Source organism: Protopterus annectens, chromosome 2.part0 (assembly GCF_019279795.1).
Source record: "Protopterus annectens isolate FY-2018-M chromosome 2.part0, PAN1.0, whole genome shotgun sequence".
Lineage (NCBI taxonomy): Eukaryota > Metazoa > Chordata > Ceratodontiformes > Protopteridae > Protopterus > Protopterus annectens.
Window position 1 is genome coordinate 135,537,176 of NC_056728.1, and position 21,224 is coordinate 135,558,399.

The window sequence follows — 21,224 nt, forward strand, 5'->3', positions numbered from 1 at the left end:
TGTAATCTTTTAAGTTACTATTCTCATGAACATTTTATAGTCTGTGTTTTTCAGTGTAATTGGTCTCCAATTTTTTATTTCATCTTTATCTCCTTTCTTTAATATAAATTTTGCCACACCTGTGCAAATTTCTTTATACTTGATTCCTTTTTCTAGCCACTCATTCATTACTTCTATAAACACCATTTTTGCCACTCATACATTTCTTTGTACACACTATATTCATTTCTGTTCAAACCTGTCACTGAATTAACAGTAGTATCTTTCAAAATCTCATTCAACTCATTTATGTTTATTTTTCTTTCTAAATATTCATCATCTTCCTTATTTAATTTTCCCCATTGTAAAGTTGTTCTATGTTAACTTCATTTTTGCTATATAAATCTAATACATATTCCTTAATTATTTCATATATTTCTTCTTGGGTGACCACGGTGGTGCAGTGGTTAACATTGTTGCCTCACAGCAAGAGGTTCTCCGATTCAATCCTCAGCTGGGGTGCCTTCTGTGCGGAGTCTGCATGTCTTCCCTGTGGTCGCGTGGGTTTCCTCCGGGTGCTCCGGTTTCCTCCCACATCCCAAAGACATGTTGTAGGTGGATTGGACACTCCAAATTGGTCTTAGGTGTGAGTGTGTGCATGTGTGTGCCTTCAGTGGAAGGTTGGGCGCCGGGCTGTCAACTTGACACCATAAAACTGCACTGCCAATCATGAGCAGACAGGTGATCTACTGTGGTGACCCCTAACCGGGAAAAAGCCGAAAGAAGAAGAATTTCATATATTTCTTCTTGTTTTTAACTTGTTTCCTTTCTTTATTGTTTAATGCTCTCATTATCTTTCCTTCTCTTACTATCATACATAAATATGGTGCTACTTCTTTTTTCTTTGCAAACAATATTTTTGCTTAAATAATTTATTAACCTTATCCTGATTTTTTCTATATAATTATTTTTCTTTTTCACAAACAATTTTTCTTCTCTGTTAAATTTTGAAATATTTTTTCACTTAATATTTTCTATTCCATTTTTTCTGTTTTCCCTTTCTCTTCTATGCATTCTAAAAATACATTTTTGTATTTCTTTTAAAATTGAATCCACTAAGTTGTCCAATTTTCATAAAACTCTCTCATACCAATATGTCATTGCCATAATTCTGTAATTTTTTTATTCATTCATTTTATAACTTTTCCTATTTTAATATATTCCTCATTATCATGAATTTTTATCCAAATCACCACATGATCAGAAGTCAGTATATTTGATTCTTTTTTGAGTAATTATTAGCCCTTCTGATATAAAAAAAGAATCAATTTCTGTCTTAATTTTATTTCTAAGTGCAGTATGTATTTTCCCCATATTTTTAATTTCCATTTTTCAGAATTTCAGTAATCATTTTAACATCACAACTATTCTTTTTATTTCATAAATTACAGTTAAAGTCAGCTGTGATTATCATATCAGTGTTAACACAGATATAATTATGTATACTTTTAAACATTGTTTCTCTTTCTTTCATTTTTTTTTGTTACCTGTGCGTATAAAGCTATTAGTCTGTATACATATTTTTCCATCTTAAATCCACTACTGTTATTTGGCCCAGTTCTACTATTGTAATATCTAATGTTTTTATCTTTTCTTGGCATAATATACATATAACTGAGCATATTTATTTGCCTATATTCCAAATAACAGTACCATTTCAAAGTTGTCCTGTTTGCACCCTTTCTTCTGTGAATATTCTAATACCTTCTAACACTATTACTTGAACATCTGTTACAGCACAACATTGTAAAATACTAATTATCCTTTTAATATTCTTCATACTGTTCACATTCAAAGCTAATATTTTCAGCTTTATAGAAAAGTTATTAAAATAATGTTCTTAACTCTTATTTTCTTTAACCATTATATTTTTTAATTTTCTTTTTCTTTCCCTACCTCTCTTTCCTATTGAATTTCTCTTACCTTTTACTATATGCCACTCTGACAATTCTTCGCTTGTTTCATCTGTCTCTCTTTCTTTTTCTTTTCCTTCTTTCTTTTTCCTCTTAAATTTAAATACCTTTTAATGTTTTTTCTTGTTGTGTTGTGTGTTCTTGTACAACATTTTCTAAATCTTTTTCTTGTATGATTTCACCTTCATTTTCATTTTTATGTTATTTTTCATTTTCTTGTATTTCTACCTCATATTTTAACCACGAATGTCCTGTATTACCACATTGCTTACATTTCACTTCACATTTTTTGCACTGGCCTATATGACCACATAAGTAACATATGTTTTGTCACATTCATTAATTAAAATGATCACTTTTTCCACAAAAATAGCAAGTCTTTGGTTGTCCTCTGCACCTTACAAAACCTCTATTGCCATGCACATTAATAATATTAGGTATATGTATTCCATGGTCATTTTCCATTTTCAAAATGAAGCAACATTCTCACCCTCCAATCCATAGTCCTCTTTCATCATAGATTTTAGTAGTGTCCAACACTTTTTTGCATATTAACAAATATTCATTCAGTTCTTTTGCTTCTGCTTCAGTTCTAAACTGAATCATATTTTTTTTTGTTCACCTGAAAAAGGCCTGCACCACATATTCTGACCATGGAAAGTCTGCTTTCTTTTTTTCATAAGCCTCCAAACGTGTTCCATAGCTTGACAATTTTCAAAAAGTAAGTCACAAAAAGTGTCTTTGTTAATTAAAATGAAAGCTCTTACCTCTTCTGCTCTTACTGCCAGAGGTGCAATAACATTATCCCATACCTCATATCTGTCTAGGCCTTTTTCTTTTTTACTGCTCACCAGAACAACATATTTTTCTTTATTTCTTTCATCTCTGTCTTCTCTTTAGTTCCTTTTTCCACTGTTATAACATAGTAGAACTTTTTTCCTGGAACCTTCTCTGGCACCTTTTCCTTCTCTTTTTCTCCTGCTTCTATTTTTTCCATAATGTCACTTCTAGATACAGAAGCTCCACTTTCAGGCTCATTCTGGTTAATTAGCTCTTCTAGATACTCATCCCACAACCATCCCAACTGGATGGTTGAATTAACACATTTTTCTGCAGTTTCTGCCACTTCAAACAGGTTTTTCTGAAAATTTTCTTCTGAATCCATCTCCACCACTGCATTTAGCTCCATCTCCTTCCTGATGTACTCACCATCAGCAAACAATGCTTGCTCTGCTCCCACATTGCCTGGAAACAATTTTGGTAATGATTCTACCATTTTTTTCATTTCAACACATTTAGCTTCCAAATTAATTTGGCTGTTAGCAGCCATGTTTCCTCACTGTTCATCTGTGCTGCCTCCATACCTGGACCTGGAACAGGAAGTCAGGATGTGTAACACCCAATCTCTTTCCCCAACTACCAAGAGTAGTTTTTTTATTGATATATATACATGCCATGTTTACATATTTACATTGTTTCCATCTATTTACAAATCTCCTTACATTATCAACTTCAGTTTAAACATTCCCTCCCCACTCTTTTATCCACAACCAAAACATTATTTTCTCCAAAATCTTTGTCAAAGTCCATTTTCCATTGTATTTAATTTCATTTTGTCATTCATTGCATTATGGTCCATGAAATATAAAATATTTTTCTGCCCATTTTATTCACTTCTTCCTGTTTTCATGCACCATAATAACCACATTTTATTATGTCCATATTTATTTGCTCAAAATTTAACAAACTGTTCACCCTTTTATGTTTACATATTTCTTTCCACAAATTATTAACTCTGTCACATTTCAAAAACACATGATCAGTAGTCTCAAACTCTCCACATTTATTACATATTCTAGCTTGCTTTTTTTGTATGGCATATTTGCCTTAACTGGCAATTTTCTAATAGACAATCTCCATAAAAAATCATTACATTATTTAATCTTTTTATAATTATTATATCTCATCATTATGGCTTTTTTCTTATCTATTCCTAAATCTTTCCATGGATCAGTGCAATAAAATGCTTTCATAATACCTAAATACCATCAGTTTCTATTTTTCTCGCTTATATTCTTTTTTTTTTTATTTTCCATAACACAGTTTTGTTTTGATACTCTTTCATTTCTTCATTCACAATCCTTTTACTTCTTCTTTAATGTCCATTCCTTCCCACAGTTCTTTGTATTTGTACTATAGTATCACTTTTATCAAGTTTTTATTTTCCTTCATAATTCCTTTTAATACCTCATACAAAATTAAAAATGCTGCATGTACTATTGGGTTTATTAAACCCAAGACTCCTTGCTCTTTTTTCATATATAGACTCCCTCTTTTGACTGGATTCAGTCTAGAACCCCATATAAAAGAAAATATAATCATCATTAGTTCCTTTTCATACTTAATAGGAATCATAAAGATGTTAGTAGCATAAGCAGTATTTCCTATTACCAGAGTGTTCAACAAGTATGCTTTTTTCCTATGTGAAAATCTATATGATTTCCAAAAATGAGTAATATCCTGTACTTCTTTGAGTACATTATCCCATTGTTGTTGTCTGTATTCATTCCTTCCAAATATTGTCCCCAATATATCTATATATTTTTCACTGAATTGAATACCTCCTATCATACCTTCAAAACCAAACCATTTTTTAATTTATACTTAATTTTTCATTTACTTTTTCCATCCATACTTTGTTTTTAACAATTAATACAATATCATCACCATAATTATACATCATTGACAATTGTACTTCCTTCATCATTTTTTATCCACCACTACTTGACATTTTATTAATTTCCTTCACTATTACATTCATAACTAATGAAAAAATTACACTACTAGCTGGGCACCCGTGCTTTATTCCACATTCTATTTTTATTTCTTCCCCATCCAGCCATCTACATTTTGTTTCACATAGTTCCTTTCATAAACAGATTTTATTACTTGTAATATTTTTTGCTTACATTATATGCCTGCAAGATTTCCCATAATGATTTATACTGAATATTATCGTATGCTTTACTTATATCCTCTATCAAAACATTTTCTTCTACTCTTTTATTTATATCATCATCAACTATTTATGTTATTATCCATAATAACTCAACTTCCTTTTCCTTTTCTTCCAGATACATTTTGGTCATGTAATCTCTCCATTTTTGTAACCTTTTTGTTATTATTCTCATAAAAAATATAATCCATATTATTCAGTGTTACATGTCTCCAGTTTATCTCCACTTTATTTCCATTTTTAAATATATATTTTATAACTCCTATACATATCTTTCTCTTTAATTCCAGTTTCAAACCATTCATTCATAACTTCTATAAAAAATATTTTGCCACTCTTTCATTTCTTTATATCTACCATATTCAATTCCATCCAATCCTATTGGAGAATTCATGTTAATATCTTTTACAATTTTATTAAATTCTTTCATAGTTTTTTTTTGTTCTAAATACTCATTATCTTCATTATTTAATTTTTCACCTTTATAAATGTGTTCAATGTTTTCTTCTCTTTTAACAAATAATTCCAATACATATTATTTAATTATTTTGTATATTCCTTCTTGCTGTCTTATTTGCTTACCTTCCTTAATTTTTAATTATCTTATTTTTCCTTTTTTATCATTTTATTCAAATACGGTGCTTCTTCTTCTTTCTTTCCTTGTAAACAATATTTTTATTTATCTAACAAGTTGATAATTTTAATTTGATTCATTTTATATATTTCTCTTTCTTTTTCATAAATTAATTTTAGTCTCTAAATGTTTCTTGACTTAATATCTTGTATCTCTCTCTTTCTTTTCTTCTTTTCTTCCTTATACATTCTAAAAACACTTTTTATATTTCTCTTTAAAATTAAGCCACCAAAGAGTCCAGTTCTCATAAAACTCTCTCATATTCATATGGTTTTTCCATAATTCCATAAGTTCTTTTTTCTTCTAAATCTAATTCTTTTTCATTAATTCACTTTATTCCTTTTCCTATTCTTATAAATTCTTAATTTTCCTGTACTTTAACCTATATAGCCACATGATCTGAAAATCTAGCATACTTATTTCCTTTTTTATAACTTTTAAAGTATCAGATATTAAAAAATAATCAATTCCTGTCCTAATTTAATTTTTTTTGTTGGTCCAGTGGTTATACTCCCATACACTTAATTTCTTTAACCATTTTAACATCACAATTGCTCTTATTTTTTTTCTTAAATTGCAATTAAAATCACCCACCACCATCATGTCCATATTTACACAAACATATTCAAGAAAATTTGTAAACAACCTTTCTCTCTCTTTTTTGTTATATTTGCATATAAAGCTGTAATTCTATACACATATTTTTTTCCTTCTCAAGTCTATTACTGTTAATGCATCCTAGTTCTATTATGGTTACATCTAATATTTTAACATTTTCTTGACATAATATACATGTGCCCAAGGATGTTTCTTTCTCCATGTTACAAACTACAACACCATTCCAACGTTTTTTTCAGTTTGTGTTCTTTCTTCCTCTGTTAATAATCTAATATCTTTTAAAACAATAATATGTACATCTGCATCACACCATTGTAATATACTTATTCTCCTCTTAAGATTTGTCATACTGTTCACATTTAAAGCTAATATTTTCTACTTTTAAGAACAGCTAGTATAATAAAATGTTTACCCCTTTCCTTTCTTATTTTCTCTAAGCATTATGTTTTTGAATTTTATTTTCCTTCCTTTAACTCTTTTCCCTATTGAATTATTTTTTATTTCTTACTATGCACCAGTCAGCTTCTTCCTCACTTGTCTCCTCTGTTTCTTTTTCCTTGTTACCTTTTTAACTTCATGTATTTATCAGTCACATCTTTTTTGAACATTTTCTTATATAACACATTTTTCTATATCTTTCTCCTTCATTTCCATTTTCTTGCACATTCATTTCATATTCTCATTGTTTCATTTTCCATTTTCAGTATTACTCCACATTCCCATCCCCCAGACTATAGTCTTCTTTCATCATATATTTTTGTAGTGTCCATTACTTCTTTACATATAGTTAACAAATGTTCTTTCAGTTCTTTTGCTTCAACTTCAGTTCTAAACTGGATCATTATTCTTTTTTTGTTTTATTGTGTGTAAAATGCTTGCACCACATATTCTGACCATGGATAAATATTTTTCTTTTGTTCATATGCACCCAAAAAAATTCCATGATCTGCCCAGTCTCAAATATCAAGTAAAAAAAGTCTTTCTATTAATTAAAATAAATGCTCTTACCTCTTTTGCTTTGACATCCAGAGGTGCTATGACAGAGTCCCAAACCTCATACCTGTCCATACTTTCTTCTGTTTTACTGCTTACATGCACTGTATACTTCTTTTTTGTTTCTTTTATTTCTTCTTTCTTTCTTCTTTGCTTCTTCTCCAACAGTTTATGCATAAGTTTTTATCTCTGGAACTTTTTCCTGGCATAGTCTCTTCTCCCTTTTCTTCTTTTACTTTTTCCATGATGTCACTCCATGAAATTGCTGCTCCACTTTCTAGCTCAATTTGGTTTACCGTTTCTTCCAAATAATCATCCCACAACCCCCCTGATTGGAGGGTTGTAATTATGCATTTTTCAGCGGTAACTGTCTCTCCTTTAAACAATCTTCCCTGAAAGTTTTCCTCTGAATCCATCTCAGTTACAGCTACAATCTCATTTTTCTCCAATGTCACTGTTTTTCAGCACCCACATCATCAGAAAAAAAACTTTTGTTAGCGATTCTACCATTTCAACTGCATTTTCAGCAACTTTCACTCCATTTTCTGCAAAAGCTGAATCAGCCATGTTTTCTCCCTGTTCCTCCTGGCTGCCTCCATACCTGGACAGGAAACAGGAAGTCAGGATGTGTAACACACAAAGTCTTCCCATATTACCAAGAGCAGTGGAAGTTTTCTGATGCCCTGACCAAATTTCCCATAGTAGTGTAAATACCACCTCAAGTCTTCCCAATTCTTCCTGGTGACTCAGTAATGCAACTGAATTGGCTTACTTAGAAAGGATGCACCAGCTGTGAACCCATGCTAGAATTCACTAGTCAACTCATTCTGCCTCAAGAATCTCATAAGTATTGACTTTTGGACCATTGCCATAATCTTATCTATTGCTGAAATCAGAATCAGTGGTCAGTGCCATCATCTTACCCACTGCTGAAATCAGGATCTGTGGGCATTGCTAATATCTTGCCTGCACTCCTTGCCTATAAACCCAGTAACTAGGTGTAACAGAGGTTGTACCAAAACCCGAACGATAATTTTTGGATTCACAGTGAAATCCCACTTAATCCCTGTACATAATCTTCTTTCAGACCAGCAAATGTGTTTTATTCTACCCCCTCCTTTGCTATTTCTTCATCTCTTCTTCCCCTGCTGTTTCTGTTCCACCTTCCCAAATTAAAACATTCCTAGTTTTTTTTTAAATGCACATTGATGCAAAATGTCCATTTAAAGTGATCACCTTTTCTGTGCCTCCTTATGCATTTATGTGTCTGTCTCATTTATCATCTTCCTATTGTTTGTCTCCTGCTAACCTTCTCTACCTTGCTGCTGTTGCCTTCCTGATACATGCTCCTTTCTGTCCTAATGTGCCTTTCTGGACTCTCCTTTTGGCACTGAAGTCATACAGGGACTTAGATGTAGCCTCTTCATAGTGAGCAGCTTCTCATATTCCCTGGCCTCTCTTAATCTGATAGTGTCGCATTTCCCTGCAGCTTACCACATTTCTTGTTCCAGCAATTGAACTGCCTAATCCTGTCCTTCCTTGCACTGCCGGCTCTTGGTATGAATGTTTCTCCTGAGAGTGCTGTCTTACTCTCCAGCCCCCTGTGCACTGCTACTTTCTTCCCCATCACACATCCAACATACTTTGACTTTGTCTTCATGATCAAATCACATCCGATTTGAATAAACCCAAAAATAACCCACACCCAGTTATGTAATATTGCTGTATTTAGCCACATCTCATGTAGTTATTTTCGTCATCTGCATCTTGTGACAGCATTACTGCAGGTCATTCCTGTAATGTGCTTTATATGCCATCATACTTTATTTCTTGTTTTGTTAAAATAACATAATGGTTATAAGGGAAATGTAGAATGGTATATCTTTTGCAATGTGACACTCTGTCATGTAGTTCTTCTTAAAAATCTCACATGTACATGTTTAGGGCACACAGACCAGCTGCGCCTCCTTTGATCCACATACAATATTTCCCAGTGCTATGGCTAAGAGGTGCACTTATGCAAAGATACCTGTTTCTTGTACCTTCTCAAACATGAGTTTGCAGCTGCAAGACAATATTCCACCTGACAAAAAAAAACATGTAAGTATTAACTCAATGTTTTGTAGGGCATGTGCTGCTGCCATGATGGTAATAGCTGGTGTTCCCCAAGTAGGAGAAACAGAAGGGAAGAGTAAAAGTCACCCATTCCACAGTGTTCCGTGGAAGTTCAAGTGATGTGATGAGCATTTACATCTCTGTTTCTCTCTCTCTCTCTCTCTCTCTGTGACTATACACACACACGTACATGGCTTTCATTCTGCACCTGCTCTTCCTAAGATCCCTAGTTGCTTCTGGTGGGTACCCCTGGATGTAAACCTTTGCTTTATAGGTCTACTATCTACTTTAGGAGTTGGTCTCTTCAGTAGCTCATTTGTAGCCCTGAGGAACAAGGGATCTAACAGGGAGTTGTGGATGCAGAGGTGACAGTCATCATACAGTTTGCAGCTGATTGGTATCCATAATAGTTGGGAGCATTTATTAGAATGATGTCATGGCATTGTCACCACCATCTGTAATCTGAAGTGATGAATTGTGAGGCCTTTGGTCTACACCAAAGGGCATACAAGCATACAAGTATTGGGTTTCCTAAAGTCCTCCACTAGAACAGAAGAGCTGGCCATTGGCTGCTTCATCCTATCCCTCTGGCCGAACCCTACTAGTGACGCAAGTCCACTCCTGAACTTGGATTGCTGGCAGTGCAGATTGGCACCCTGCTGTGTGTCATTGGGATGACTTATATCCCTGTTGTAACTTAAGGAAAGAAGCCCCATTGCAGTAAGATGAAAACTTGGGTAGATTTTAAAGCAGTGTTCTAGTGCAAACTCAAAAGGGAACAGAATGGCCCCAAAGGCAAAAGAATGGCATCATTGCAAAATATTTGAATATGTGGTCATTTTGAAGGTTGCTTTTCTTCATGGAAGAAGCTCTTAACTACAGTGCTTCGTAATGTTACTTATTCACAGTCAGGTGATCATAACCCAGATTTTTGCCAGGGGCATATTCCTGAAATATGCACTTGAAGCAGCATCTTTATGATGTCATGTCTTGTCACTCTACTGGCCACAAGTTATCTATTAATCATCTGATGAAAAAGAAAATGCAGTTCAAACCATTTGGGTGAAGTTTTAGCCTTCACCGTTAGAGGGAAATGCCGCAAATAAGTGGATCGTCTTTCATCTTCTACTCATGGACCTAATGGAGATAAAGCCATAATAAATTGGGAAGATAACATGATTTGAAGAATTAATTTACCTTGTTTCTAACTCCTGGAAAAAAAACAACGCAGGTAGAGTATTTGACTGATGCCAGAACCCCACTTTTGGAAGAACTGAAAGTTAATCTAGAGAGAGACAAAGTACTTATGAAAGATGAAGTAAGACTCTTTATGCACAAGAAATTATCTGAGGTGAAGTATTGACCAGCATGAAGAGAATTTTCCAGCACATTGTCCTTAAATCTTTTGAAACAGTCAGCTGGAAGGTTTGATGATTTAGGACATAAGGATAATCATTAGTATAAAGGGCTCTATGTCTGTTTTGGAGACCTGCTTGCCAAAATGGACCTTGCTGGTAAATCAGACTGGAGGAACAGCATCAAAGAGTGAGAGGAATCTGAGTCGTGCTTCATTGTTAAGAGTTTTGCCACTTTCCTGCAGTGCTGACAATCACTTTTGCCACATTGAACGTACATCATACTTATCTCTACTAAATTTTTTTTGTTCCTGTTCTGTCCTTCATGAGACAGCCAGGCACCCCAGTATCCACCCAGACAGGGTCTACCTGCTATCTCCTTGCACTCCCAGACTTTCAATCCGGTGTTACTGGGACCATTCATGGAGTCAGGCATCCGGGTGATCTACACACTAATTCTTTCCATCTGGGAGAGGTTTACTTATGACCCACCCATTTCCCCCTCCCTTGTGGACCTAATGGTATGCCTGGGGGTAGGCATGCAATGGAGATGTGTGGAGTATTGCCCCACATCCTCAACATCTCAGCCATGTCTCCACCCTGTACCCCTCTTTAGGCATGCCTACAAATGTGGTTTCCCCAGCCTCCACTGGTGATTGTTATGGTAGACCCTCATAGGTCCATCCACCCCCCATATGGCAATGCCCATCCTTCCATGCCAGTTCTGTCAGTCACCTGAGCCACTAATGGAACCCAGGTTGCCTGAGTTGTAGTCAGGCCTTTATCCCTCTATGCCACCAGAGGGGCTCTTATCCCTATTAAAGAAGATATTTTTTGAAACTCTTTACTCATTTGAAATGGGAAGTCTTGACAACTTTTGATTTCCTCCTGCCTGTAAGACTGAATGCTGCTTAAGTGTAGGATACAACATTTGTAAACTTACCCACAGTCAGACAAAAGCAAACCAGAGCCATTTGCATTGTCATTTATTGGCAGAGTAGTTCATGCCATAAAAATGAGCACTCCTTTGTAAGGCTACATTAGAAAATGAAAACTGTAATAAAAGATGGTAGGTCAAGTCAAAATTGTTGTAACAGGCTTTAGCTCAACAGGAAGTCTAGAATCAGGTTATGAAACAAACCAGCTGCCAACACGTGGTCTCACCAGGCTAGCAAATGGTTCATATCTGTGGTGATAATGACTTGTGCAGCTTTGTACCATCTAGTTATAATAACATTCCAAAACCTCTGATATGACTCAGTGGATGTGTCCACAGCATTGGTGTCTAACTTTTTCCACATCTTCCTTGACAGCATAATACAGATGGATGGATGTACTACTGAAGAAATTGGAATAATTTGGGCAGGCATTTCCATTTCTTCAAGAGGTTGACACTAAATTGATGGGTTTTTTTGTGATTTGGGGTTCAGTATTGTAAAGGAGGAGCATTGATATGCATATGTGAGGTGTGAGAAAGAAGACACTGTAGAGCATATATTTATGGGGCTTTGGTGTATTTTGATTAAGAAAAGAGGGATTTTACAGTGGTAAGAACTTTGCAGATTTACTATGAGAGTTTTACAGAGCAGGATACTGTCTGAGATAGATGAGGTTGTAGTTTAGGGTTTGAAGGTATTATAGCAGAGAAGCTGTAATGAGATATGGCAAAATGGGGAAGTGAATAAAGTGGTGTGGTGGCAGGAAAGTTAAAAAAAACTATTGTATGCAGCAGAGGAAGGTAGGAACATCTGCACATAGAGGTTCCTTTTTGCTATAACTTTTGTATATATATAGTTTTACTTTCTTTTTCTATTTTTTTGGAGGGGGGGGTGTTTACTGGATGCTTTTCTTTGCTGATTTTCGTAGACTCCCCTTATGTAACTGATGAGTAGAATAATTTCTAATGTTGTTTGTTCAATATTATGCTTGTTTAGTTCTCATGATTTAGGTAAAATTCCCCTATGCTTTTTGATATGTGCCATGAGAGCTTTTGCATTAACTTGTGCTATCACTAACTTAGGCTTGGTTTAATGTCTTGTCTGAAGGATGGCACAATGACGAGCGGAGCAACCTCTGATGTGAAGCATCCCCCCATTTAACTTACTATGTGTGTTGAAACAGTCATCTATATAGAGGTATGAGGAAGGAGAAGGGGAAGGGAAGGTGGACACATTTAACATGTCAGGCGAGTGACTGGAATACACCAATCAGTGTGTATAAATATGAAAGATGTACAAAATACACTTAGTCGTAATTATTGTTTTATATGCCTGTGCCATTTCATACTCAGATGCTGTGGCAGAGACCTTGATTTATTAACTGTGGCAGAACACATTGGAAGTAATAGCTAAAAAAAAAGAAAACTGAACATATGGAGCACAATGCCAGGAGGGACAACTGGTGGATTGCAACAACTGTATGAAGCCAGTGGGTGATGGCATTACCAAATATCAGTCCCTGATTGCAAAAATAACAGAAATATGGAAAGATGAAGGGCGGCTACTCTCTAACCTCTTTGGTTGTCTGTAGGTACTCTGCAAGTGCTGCATTAACCTAACCACCCCCATTCATGGATTCGTTTGCTCTACGTGATTGTAATGCCCTCAACCATCAGACTATCCTAGCATGAAACAGAGAAGAAAATATATATATAGACATAGAAAGTGCTAGAACTGACTGATAATCCTGATGGTCAGCTGAGATCCAATATTAGACTAGAAGGCAACACTGGTTCATGACATTTACAGTTCTCTTTGAAAACCTGCCTTAGATGGTAAAAGGAGGCAGAAACACTAAGGAACCATATGTGCATGTTGAAAACACTAGTAATCATCAGGGAAGGTGAAACTCTGAAACAGACCATGAAGGTTTCTTCAGGTGTATTTATCTTTCTTGTTCTTGTATGTGTGTGAAATATGATGGATTCTGCAGAAGTAGCATATCATTTACTCACAGTGTTCTTGTGTTCTGTTTTCAGCGTATAATGATAAAATTGTTGCATTCCTGCGCCAGCCCAACATTTTTGAAATTTTACAAGAGCGTCAGCCAGAACTTGCTAGAAACCACGCACTCAGGTAATGAATTATTGTTATGTCTGCTGATGATCTTTTATGAAATTATGCCTAGAAGAACTTGTTTCATTACAATATACTGATAGATGTGAAAGACTTTTTTATTTAATCACTTGCTGGTCATTGGTTGTATGTGTTGGTAGTGATCTGTTTTTAGATAATTAAATGCATTCTTACATTGTGTTACTTGTTAAGGATCTTGGAAGTACTACTAAATTATATGGTGTTTCTGGCAACACTGGCCTTACACAGAATTTTAATTTGTACACAGTTTAAGAACACATTGACCAGAGGGGATATATTACTGGCAGAGGACTAACCACTGTATCTTGCAGGTACTGAATCTGTGAGATTTGTCTATTTAATATACAAATTTGACTAGCAATTTAGTTAATACATTACATACTTTATTAGAATTGATTTTCTGTATTTGCTAACTTGGTCATGATATGGTGGGAGATGCTAATAATGTACAGAAAGAGCTGCATAAGTGCAAGTTATAGTACAAAAGATACATAAAAAGCTGTTCAGATCTTATGAAGAACAGTTACAATTTGAAATGTTCATTATGTCCTACTGGAAACGTGGTATACAGTTTTGTATTTTAACAGGGAGGCAATTGAAAGTTGTTTGTTTTTTGGATAAAGTGCACACAGATTTATATCTAATATTTTTAGAAAATATATGCATGTTAATATTTTCCATACTACCAGGTTCTTCCATATTGTATGAAATGCCAGTTTGTTAGAGTTTCTCATTTGTGTATATGTGTGAATATCTATCTATCTATCTATATATATATATATATATATATATATATATATATATATATATATATATATATATATATATATATATATATATATATATATATATATATATATATATATATATATATATATATATATATATATATATACACACACGCACACATATGTGTGTATGTGTGTGTGTGTGTGTGTGTATGTATGTATATATATATATATATATATATATATATATATATATATATATATATATATATATACACACATAAACATGTATATATGTCAGATGTGTATGGATCCCTTTCATGTGATCAAAGTTTCAAAAACTTTAAAATTCAGGTGATCGATGCCATATGATCAAAGTTTTGAAATATCAAATGTTTTGAATGGTGATCATGGTACAGAGCAAATTGGGAAATGTAGTATTTTCCTCACTGCAGTGGGATCTCTGAGTTTGTATATTTAATTTGCAGGGGCGTGGGGACTGGGGTTTGCCCTACAAAAACGTAAAAAAAAAAGGTTTTGTTATTTTTTTTATTTTATGTTTTATGTTCAATGTTTCAAAACTTTGATCATATTGTCTCTACCAAAGGAATTTCAAAGTTTTGAAACTTCATTCATATGCTAGGGATCCATACACAGACAGACACACACACGTGTATATATATATATATATATATATATATATATATATATATATATATATACTGTAAAATCAGTTAGGAACTCAACTAATTTTTGTCAACATAAATTCAACATTCTCCTACATGGAATAGACTCTTAAACAACTATCCCTTAATGATGCTGTACTGTACTTTAATAATACCCTCCTTCACATACTTAATACCCTAAGAATCAAAAAGAACTCAGCTCCATGGCTCTCTAAGGAATGTAAACACCTAATGAAGCAAAGGGACCTAGCCTGGATAGCCTGGAAACAGAACAAAAATGAACAAATCATGTTAATTTCAAAACGCTACATAACAAAGTGAGAAAACTAATCAACAGAGATAAGAAGTCATATTATTGCCAGCTTCAACTCCAACATAAAATCAACCCCAATAAATTTTGGCACTCCATATCTTCTCTACTTAATCCTGGAACAAATAGAGACTTCACCCTATCACCTGATTCCCTCCATCACAAATAGCCAAAAAGTTTAACAAGCACTTCATAAAATCAGTATTAGACCTACTAACTAACACCCCTAATGCTGGACCCCCCACCCTTCAACCTATTCAGACATCAACCCCAGACCATCAACTACTTCTAACCCTGTCATTACTAACCCCTCTGCTCAACAAAATATCATTGAAACCCCATTCTCACTTCAGCCCATACCTACTGACACCATTAAGAAACTGCTACATAAACTAAAACCCTGCTCTACCTCAGCTGATAATCTTCCACCACACTACCTCAGACTTGATGCTAATTCAATTGCCTACCCAATCAGTATCCTTATACATAGGTCTTTATCTGAATCAGAAGTACCTACCATATGCAAACAATCTGACATCACCCCCATCCACAAAGGAGGCAACTCTTTTGATCTGTCTAATTTCCGTCCTGTATCCATCTTATCACCCATATCCAAAATTCTCGTGAGGGTATCCATCAGCAGGTAATGTAATATCTATTGCAAAACAATCTTTTATCCAAAACCCAACAAGGCTTCTGACAGAGCCACAGCACAGCTGCAGCCCTATTATCTTTTACAGACACCGTGAACAAGGCCAGAGATGCAGGATGCTATACAGCCTCAGTAATCCTTGATCTCTCCAAGGCCTTTGACACAGTGTCTCGCCACTTACTATTAAACACACTGTCTAACTTAGGCTTCTTACATAACAGAGTAAAATGGTTTCAGAGCTACCTCAAGGATCATAAACAAGCAGTGAAATGGTCCAATGAACTCTCACCCTTTCTCCACAACCCTTCTGGAGTCCCCTGAGGCTCGATCCTTGGACCCCTACTCTTCAACATTTTCACAAACAACCTTCACACTTCCTCTCACCCTGGGACCCCAATTCAGTATGCTGATGATTCCACCATAATCTGTTCTGCTCAACTGCTACAAGGACTACTTTCAAAAACTCAACAGTCCTTTACTGCAGTCAAATCCTGGCTAAGAAATGACCAACTCTTTCTTAATCCAGAGAAGACAAAACTAGTACTCTTTCATCCCAAAACACCTCCGCTGTCACTGATCATTTTAACATCCTTGCATCTGACAACACTGTCATAGAAATAGTGCAGGAAACCAAACTTGTAGGAGTTATCATTGACAATAAACTTTCATTTGACCCCCATATATAGCAAAATATAAAGAAAACTCATCAAAAACTGGGACTGTTATATAGAAACAAACACTTCTTTACTGCAGAAACCAAAACTACCCTTGCAAAAACATTTTGCTTCCCTGCCTTTTATATGGTGCCCCTATCCTAACTAAATTCTGAACTTCTACCGTTGACAACATGGGACAGTGCTACAACAAAGTTGCAAAGTTTGCCACAAACTCAAAATATCACACACACCACTGTAAACCACTTCTAGAATTAAATTGGCTTGAACTCCCCAACCAACTTGCCTTTATTCAGCTATCCAACTTGCACAAACTTATTTTCAAGCCTACTGCCTGCCCTGCACTAACCAGTCTAGTCACACTTTGCACATCAAATTGATTCCTACGATCAGAAGACAAAAACCTCTTGGCTATCTCACAACCCACGAGAAAGCCAGGTCGCTTGCTGTATTCATACTCTGTCTGTATACATTGGAATATGCTACCTCTAGCTGCCAGGTCTATGCCTGGCCTAACACATTTCAAAGCTTCTTTAAAAAATCATCTCAAAAAGACATGGCTCTGCTCCTGCATAAAGCCTGCCTAATGCTCATCACTTCCTATTCTTCCACACTAGCCTCATCCTCCTCTTCTGTCACATTTCAATGCTTTACAGTCTGCAAGATCCTAAGGCTCTTCTAAGTCCTTCTCTGTTTCTATATCATATCCTTAAGCTACTGCTCAGGCTGTATTGCTTCTATTCTTTTTAACTCTCTCATTATCTTTCTGCATCACTAACTTTCTGGCTATTATTTTCCTAACAGAAACTAACTTTCTGTTTATTTTTTCATGTACTATAGCAGTCAATGTCACTATATTATGTATAGTGACAGTGGCTATTATTGTCTATAATGTTTTTAACTCTATAGAATCATCTAGATGTGTAGTGTATATTGTAACATCTTGTAACATAGTTTGTTCTTTCAAATTATTTTGTATAGTGTTTCTAATGTGATTTGTACTGTATTGGATTTTACTGTATTTTTATTGTACTGTATGTGGATCTTTTCTACCCTGGCCTCTGCTGAAAATGGGTTCTGTAGACCCAGTCAGACCACCCCAGTAAACATATGTCAAAAAAAAAAAAAAATGTATATATATGTATATATATATATATATATATATATATATATATATATATATATATATATATATATATATATATATATGTACATAACATATATATATATATATCTACAGACATGTATAATCATTTTTAAGTGATAATTGAAAAGCTGGAAATATGCTTTTAGATAAGAGATATCCTGAGTCCATTTAAGCATAGCACATTTATCAAATTATTGAGGAAAGAGATGTTAGTTATACAGCTGTATTAAATAATACTGTAGGAAAACTTATTCAGTTATTAAGAATTTAATATGTAAATGTTATTAATGATTTCGTTGTGGTACCACCTATATATAGTATATCTACTAAGCACATTTTACAATATAATCGGAAAATAATATTGAGAAATTGTGAATTTTACCATACTATTGGTATTATTCTGTATTTATTAACAAAAGTGATACAATTCTTTTATCTACTTTATTTACTTGAGACAGTTCCCATCACATTTTTGTACTTGGCTTGGTTTCATCAAGTAAACTCTTTTACTAATACTTTGTATATTATGTTGGTATATATATATATATATATATATATATATATATATATATATATATATATATATATAGATTCAAGACTGTCAGTGTCAAGGATCATTATAACTGCAACTCCACTGGTGTTGTGTATTTAACATTTTTCTCAGCCTGTCACTGCTTTTGAGATGCAAAAATTACAAGAACCTGTCAGCTAAGATGTATGAGTATTATTATACCATTAAAAACTAAAAATGAAAACAGACCTATATATATAAACACAGTTTGGAATGCAGAAGCTTACAAAAATGGAGTATTAGACCATAGTCTGGTGTATCCCAGATGTGAAGATTATAATGCTGTTACATTAATGTGGGTGGCAATTTAGACTTTAAGTTGATAGGTCACCTGATCTCATTAAAAATCTTAGTATCAAAATGGTGATTTTTCACAGTTACCAGTTACAATTTCCAAACTTTTCAAACTTTTTTATGTCTATGTCAATTTGCCACTTCAAGAATTCTTAGTTACAAAACTGAGTGGACAATTTAAATAAATGATCTTATTGGGAAAATGGTTTTGAGCTAATGACGTTTGAATCATTGAATATGAAAATATTCATTGTTTTAATAAAGTTTGTATTCTTCTCAGTAGTGATTTTTTATCATTATTTTTGGTTTTACTGGTGTTCATTTCTTTGTATTGTTAGTTTCCCTAATTACAAAAAAAATTGGATTTGAAAGAGTACATATAATTTCATAATGCCTAAATTATACATAGCACATATTTATCCAGTATTCCATAACTTTACACAACAGTTTTGTTATGGAAGCTTCTTTATCAAACACCTGGTAATAATTCAGAAAAATTACTGAAATAGGAAGCCCCTGATATCTTCCAGTTTTTGTGCTTGTTTTTTTGTTTATTTGTTTTTTGCTTTTGCCAAATGACATGAGATCTTAGTGATGATTATTTACAACAGAACTAAAAATGTAAGTAATTAATATTTACCCATCCATAAAGCTTGATCAAATTTAGTAAAATCTTGTCTAACTTTATTATTTATTTTGAATATTTTACTAATAGATGTGGAGTAAGAAAAGTTCTATGGCTATATTTCAAGTAAATATTCTCCAAAATAAAGATGTTATTGTAGAAGCAGGGACTTCATAATAACTTGCATACTGTTATGACTGAGAGTCTCAAAATGAATGAATCAATCACAAGTGTCCCGCAAAAGTCAGAAACTACTATGTTAATATAGTTTTATAATGCAAATTTATTTTTAAAACATATTTGATATATATTCATTTAAGATAATTTTTCTCTGCTATAGGGATACCATTAATTCTTCTAAGAGTAGCATTTCCTTGAATGTTAAGTATCAAGCTAGCTGTTGTTTTCTGAGCCAAATATCTTCTAAGATCATAACATTATTTTTTTAACAATAAGATCATTAAAGTATACCAAACTCATTATGATTGTTTTATTTGTGGATATTAGTATCAAAAATATTTTTTTTGTAAAATTAATAGGCAACTGGAGAGAGTCAGGTACTTTAGTACAATTTATAAATGTAATTTCTGAAATACTTTAATATATTGATATAATTTGAATTTCTGGATGAAAGAATTAAAAAAAAGGTACAAAACTTGATAAAGCAAAACATTTTATTATCATAAATTCAATATTTTGTAATAAGTTAAAAGTGTTATTAGTACATAGACTAGGATGTATGTATTTCAAAATCTGATCATTTAAATTACCTACACAGTTAACTATCACCTTAAATGAATGAATTAATTAATTAATACATTACATACTTTATTAGAATTGATTTTATCCAGATTTTTTTTTGTTTAACAATAACTGTTTTAAGCATATAAAAATGGTGGGCACAGCTATAGCCCCATATTTGCTTACTTGGTCCTGATATGGTGGGAGATGGAAATAATGTCCAAAATGAGATGCATAAATGTACTACCTTTATTCAAAATGCATAAATGTACTACCTTTATTCAAAATGCATAAATGTACTACCTTTATTCAAAATGCATAAATGTACTACCTTTATTCAAAATGCATAAATGTACTACCTTTATTCAAAATGCATAAATGTACTACATTTATTCAAAATGCATAAATGTACTACCTTTATTCAAAATGCATAAATGTACTACCTTTATTCAAAATGCATAAATGTACTACCTTTATTCAAAATGCATAAATGTACTACCTTTATTCAAAATGCATAAATGTACTACCTTTATTCAAAATGCATAAATGTACTACCTTTATTCAAAATGCATAAATGTACTACCTTTATTCAGTTGTTTGCTGTGATGCTTGAAAGTAAGTAGTTGTAAGTTTATGTGGATGCCATAAAAATGATAATGTGATTTAATTTCCATAAAAAACTATTTTGAAGGAGACAACTCTCTCTCTCTTTATATATATATATATATATATATATATATATATATATATATATATATACATGATGAAACATACTACACAGAAGAAAGCTTTTTGTATTCTGACAGAAGCCAGCACTCATAGTGAGACTGACCACCAGGATGGGCATATTGGAAAGCTAGGATGCAGGCCACTGTGTGGGGCCGGGCTGAGCATATGCTGAAGTCTCTCCTTATTGTTGTCACCCAGCAGAGAAACTCACTGATGTTAGAACTCTGTGCAGATAATAGGGCTAGGGAGTACTGATTGATGACATTTGGTATCATGTCTCATATTTTTC

General features: G+C 33.6%; 1 protein-coding gene across 2 annotated transcripts in view; it reads left to right on the top strand.

The window, feature by feature from the left end:
* The window catches only part of HECW2 (HECT, C2 and WW domain containing E3 ubiquitin protein ligase 2), a 2,117,141-nt gene that overhangs the window by 1,680,369 nt on the left and 415,548 nt on the right, over positions 1-21,224 (top strand). For both annotated transcript variants that reach the window (XM_044060621.1, XM_044060622.1), the window contains one exon: positions 13,661-13,757. In XM_044060621.1, coding sequence (XP_043916556.1) covers positions 13,661-13,757 — 97 coding nt within the window. The remainder of the gene's footprint in view (positions 1-13,660; positions 13,758-21,224) is intronic.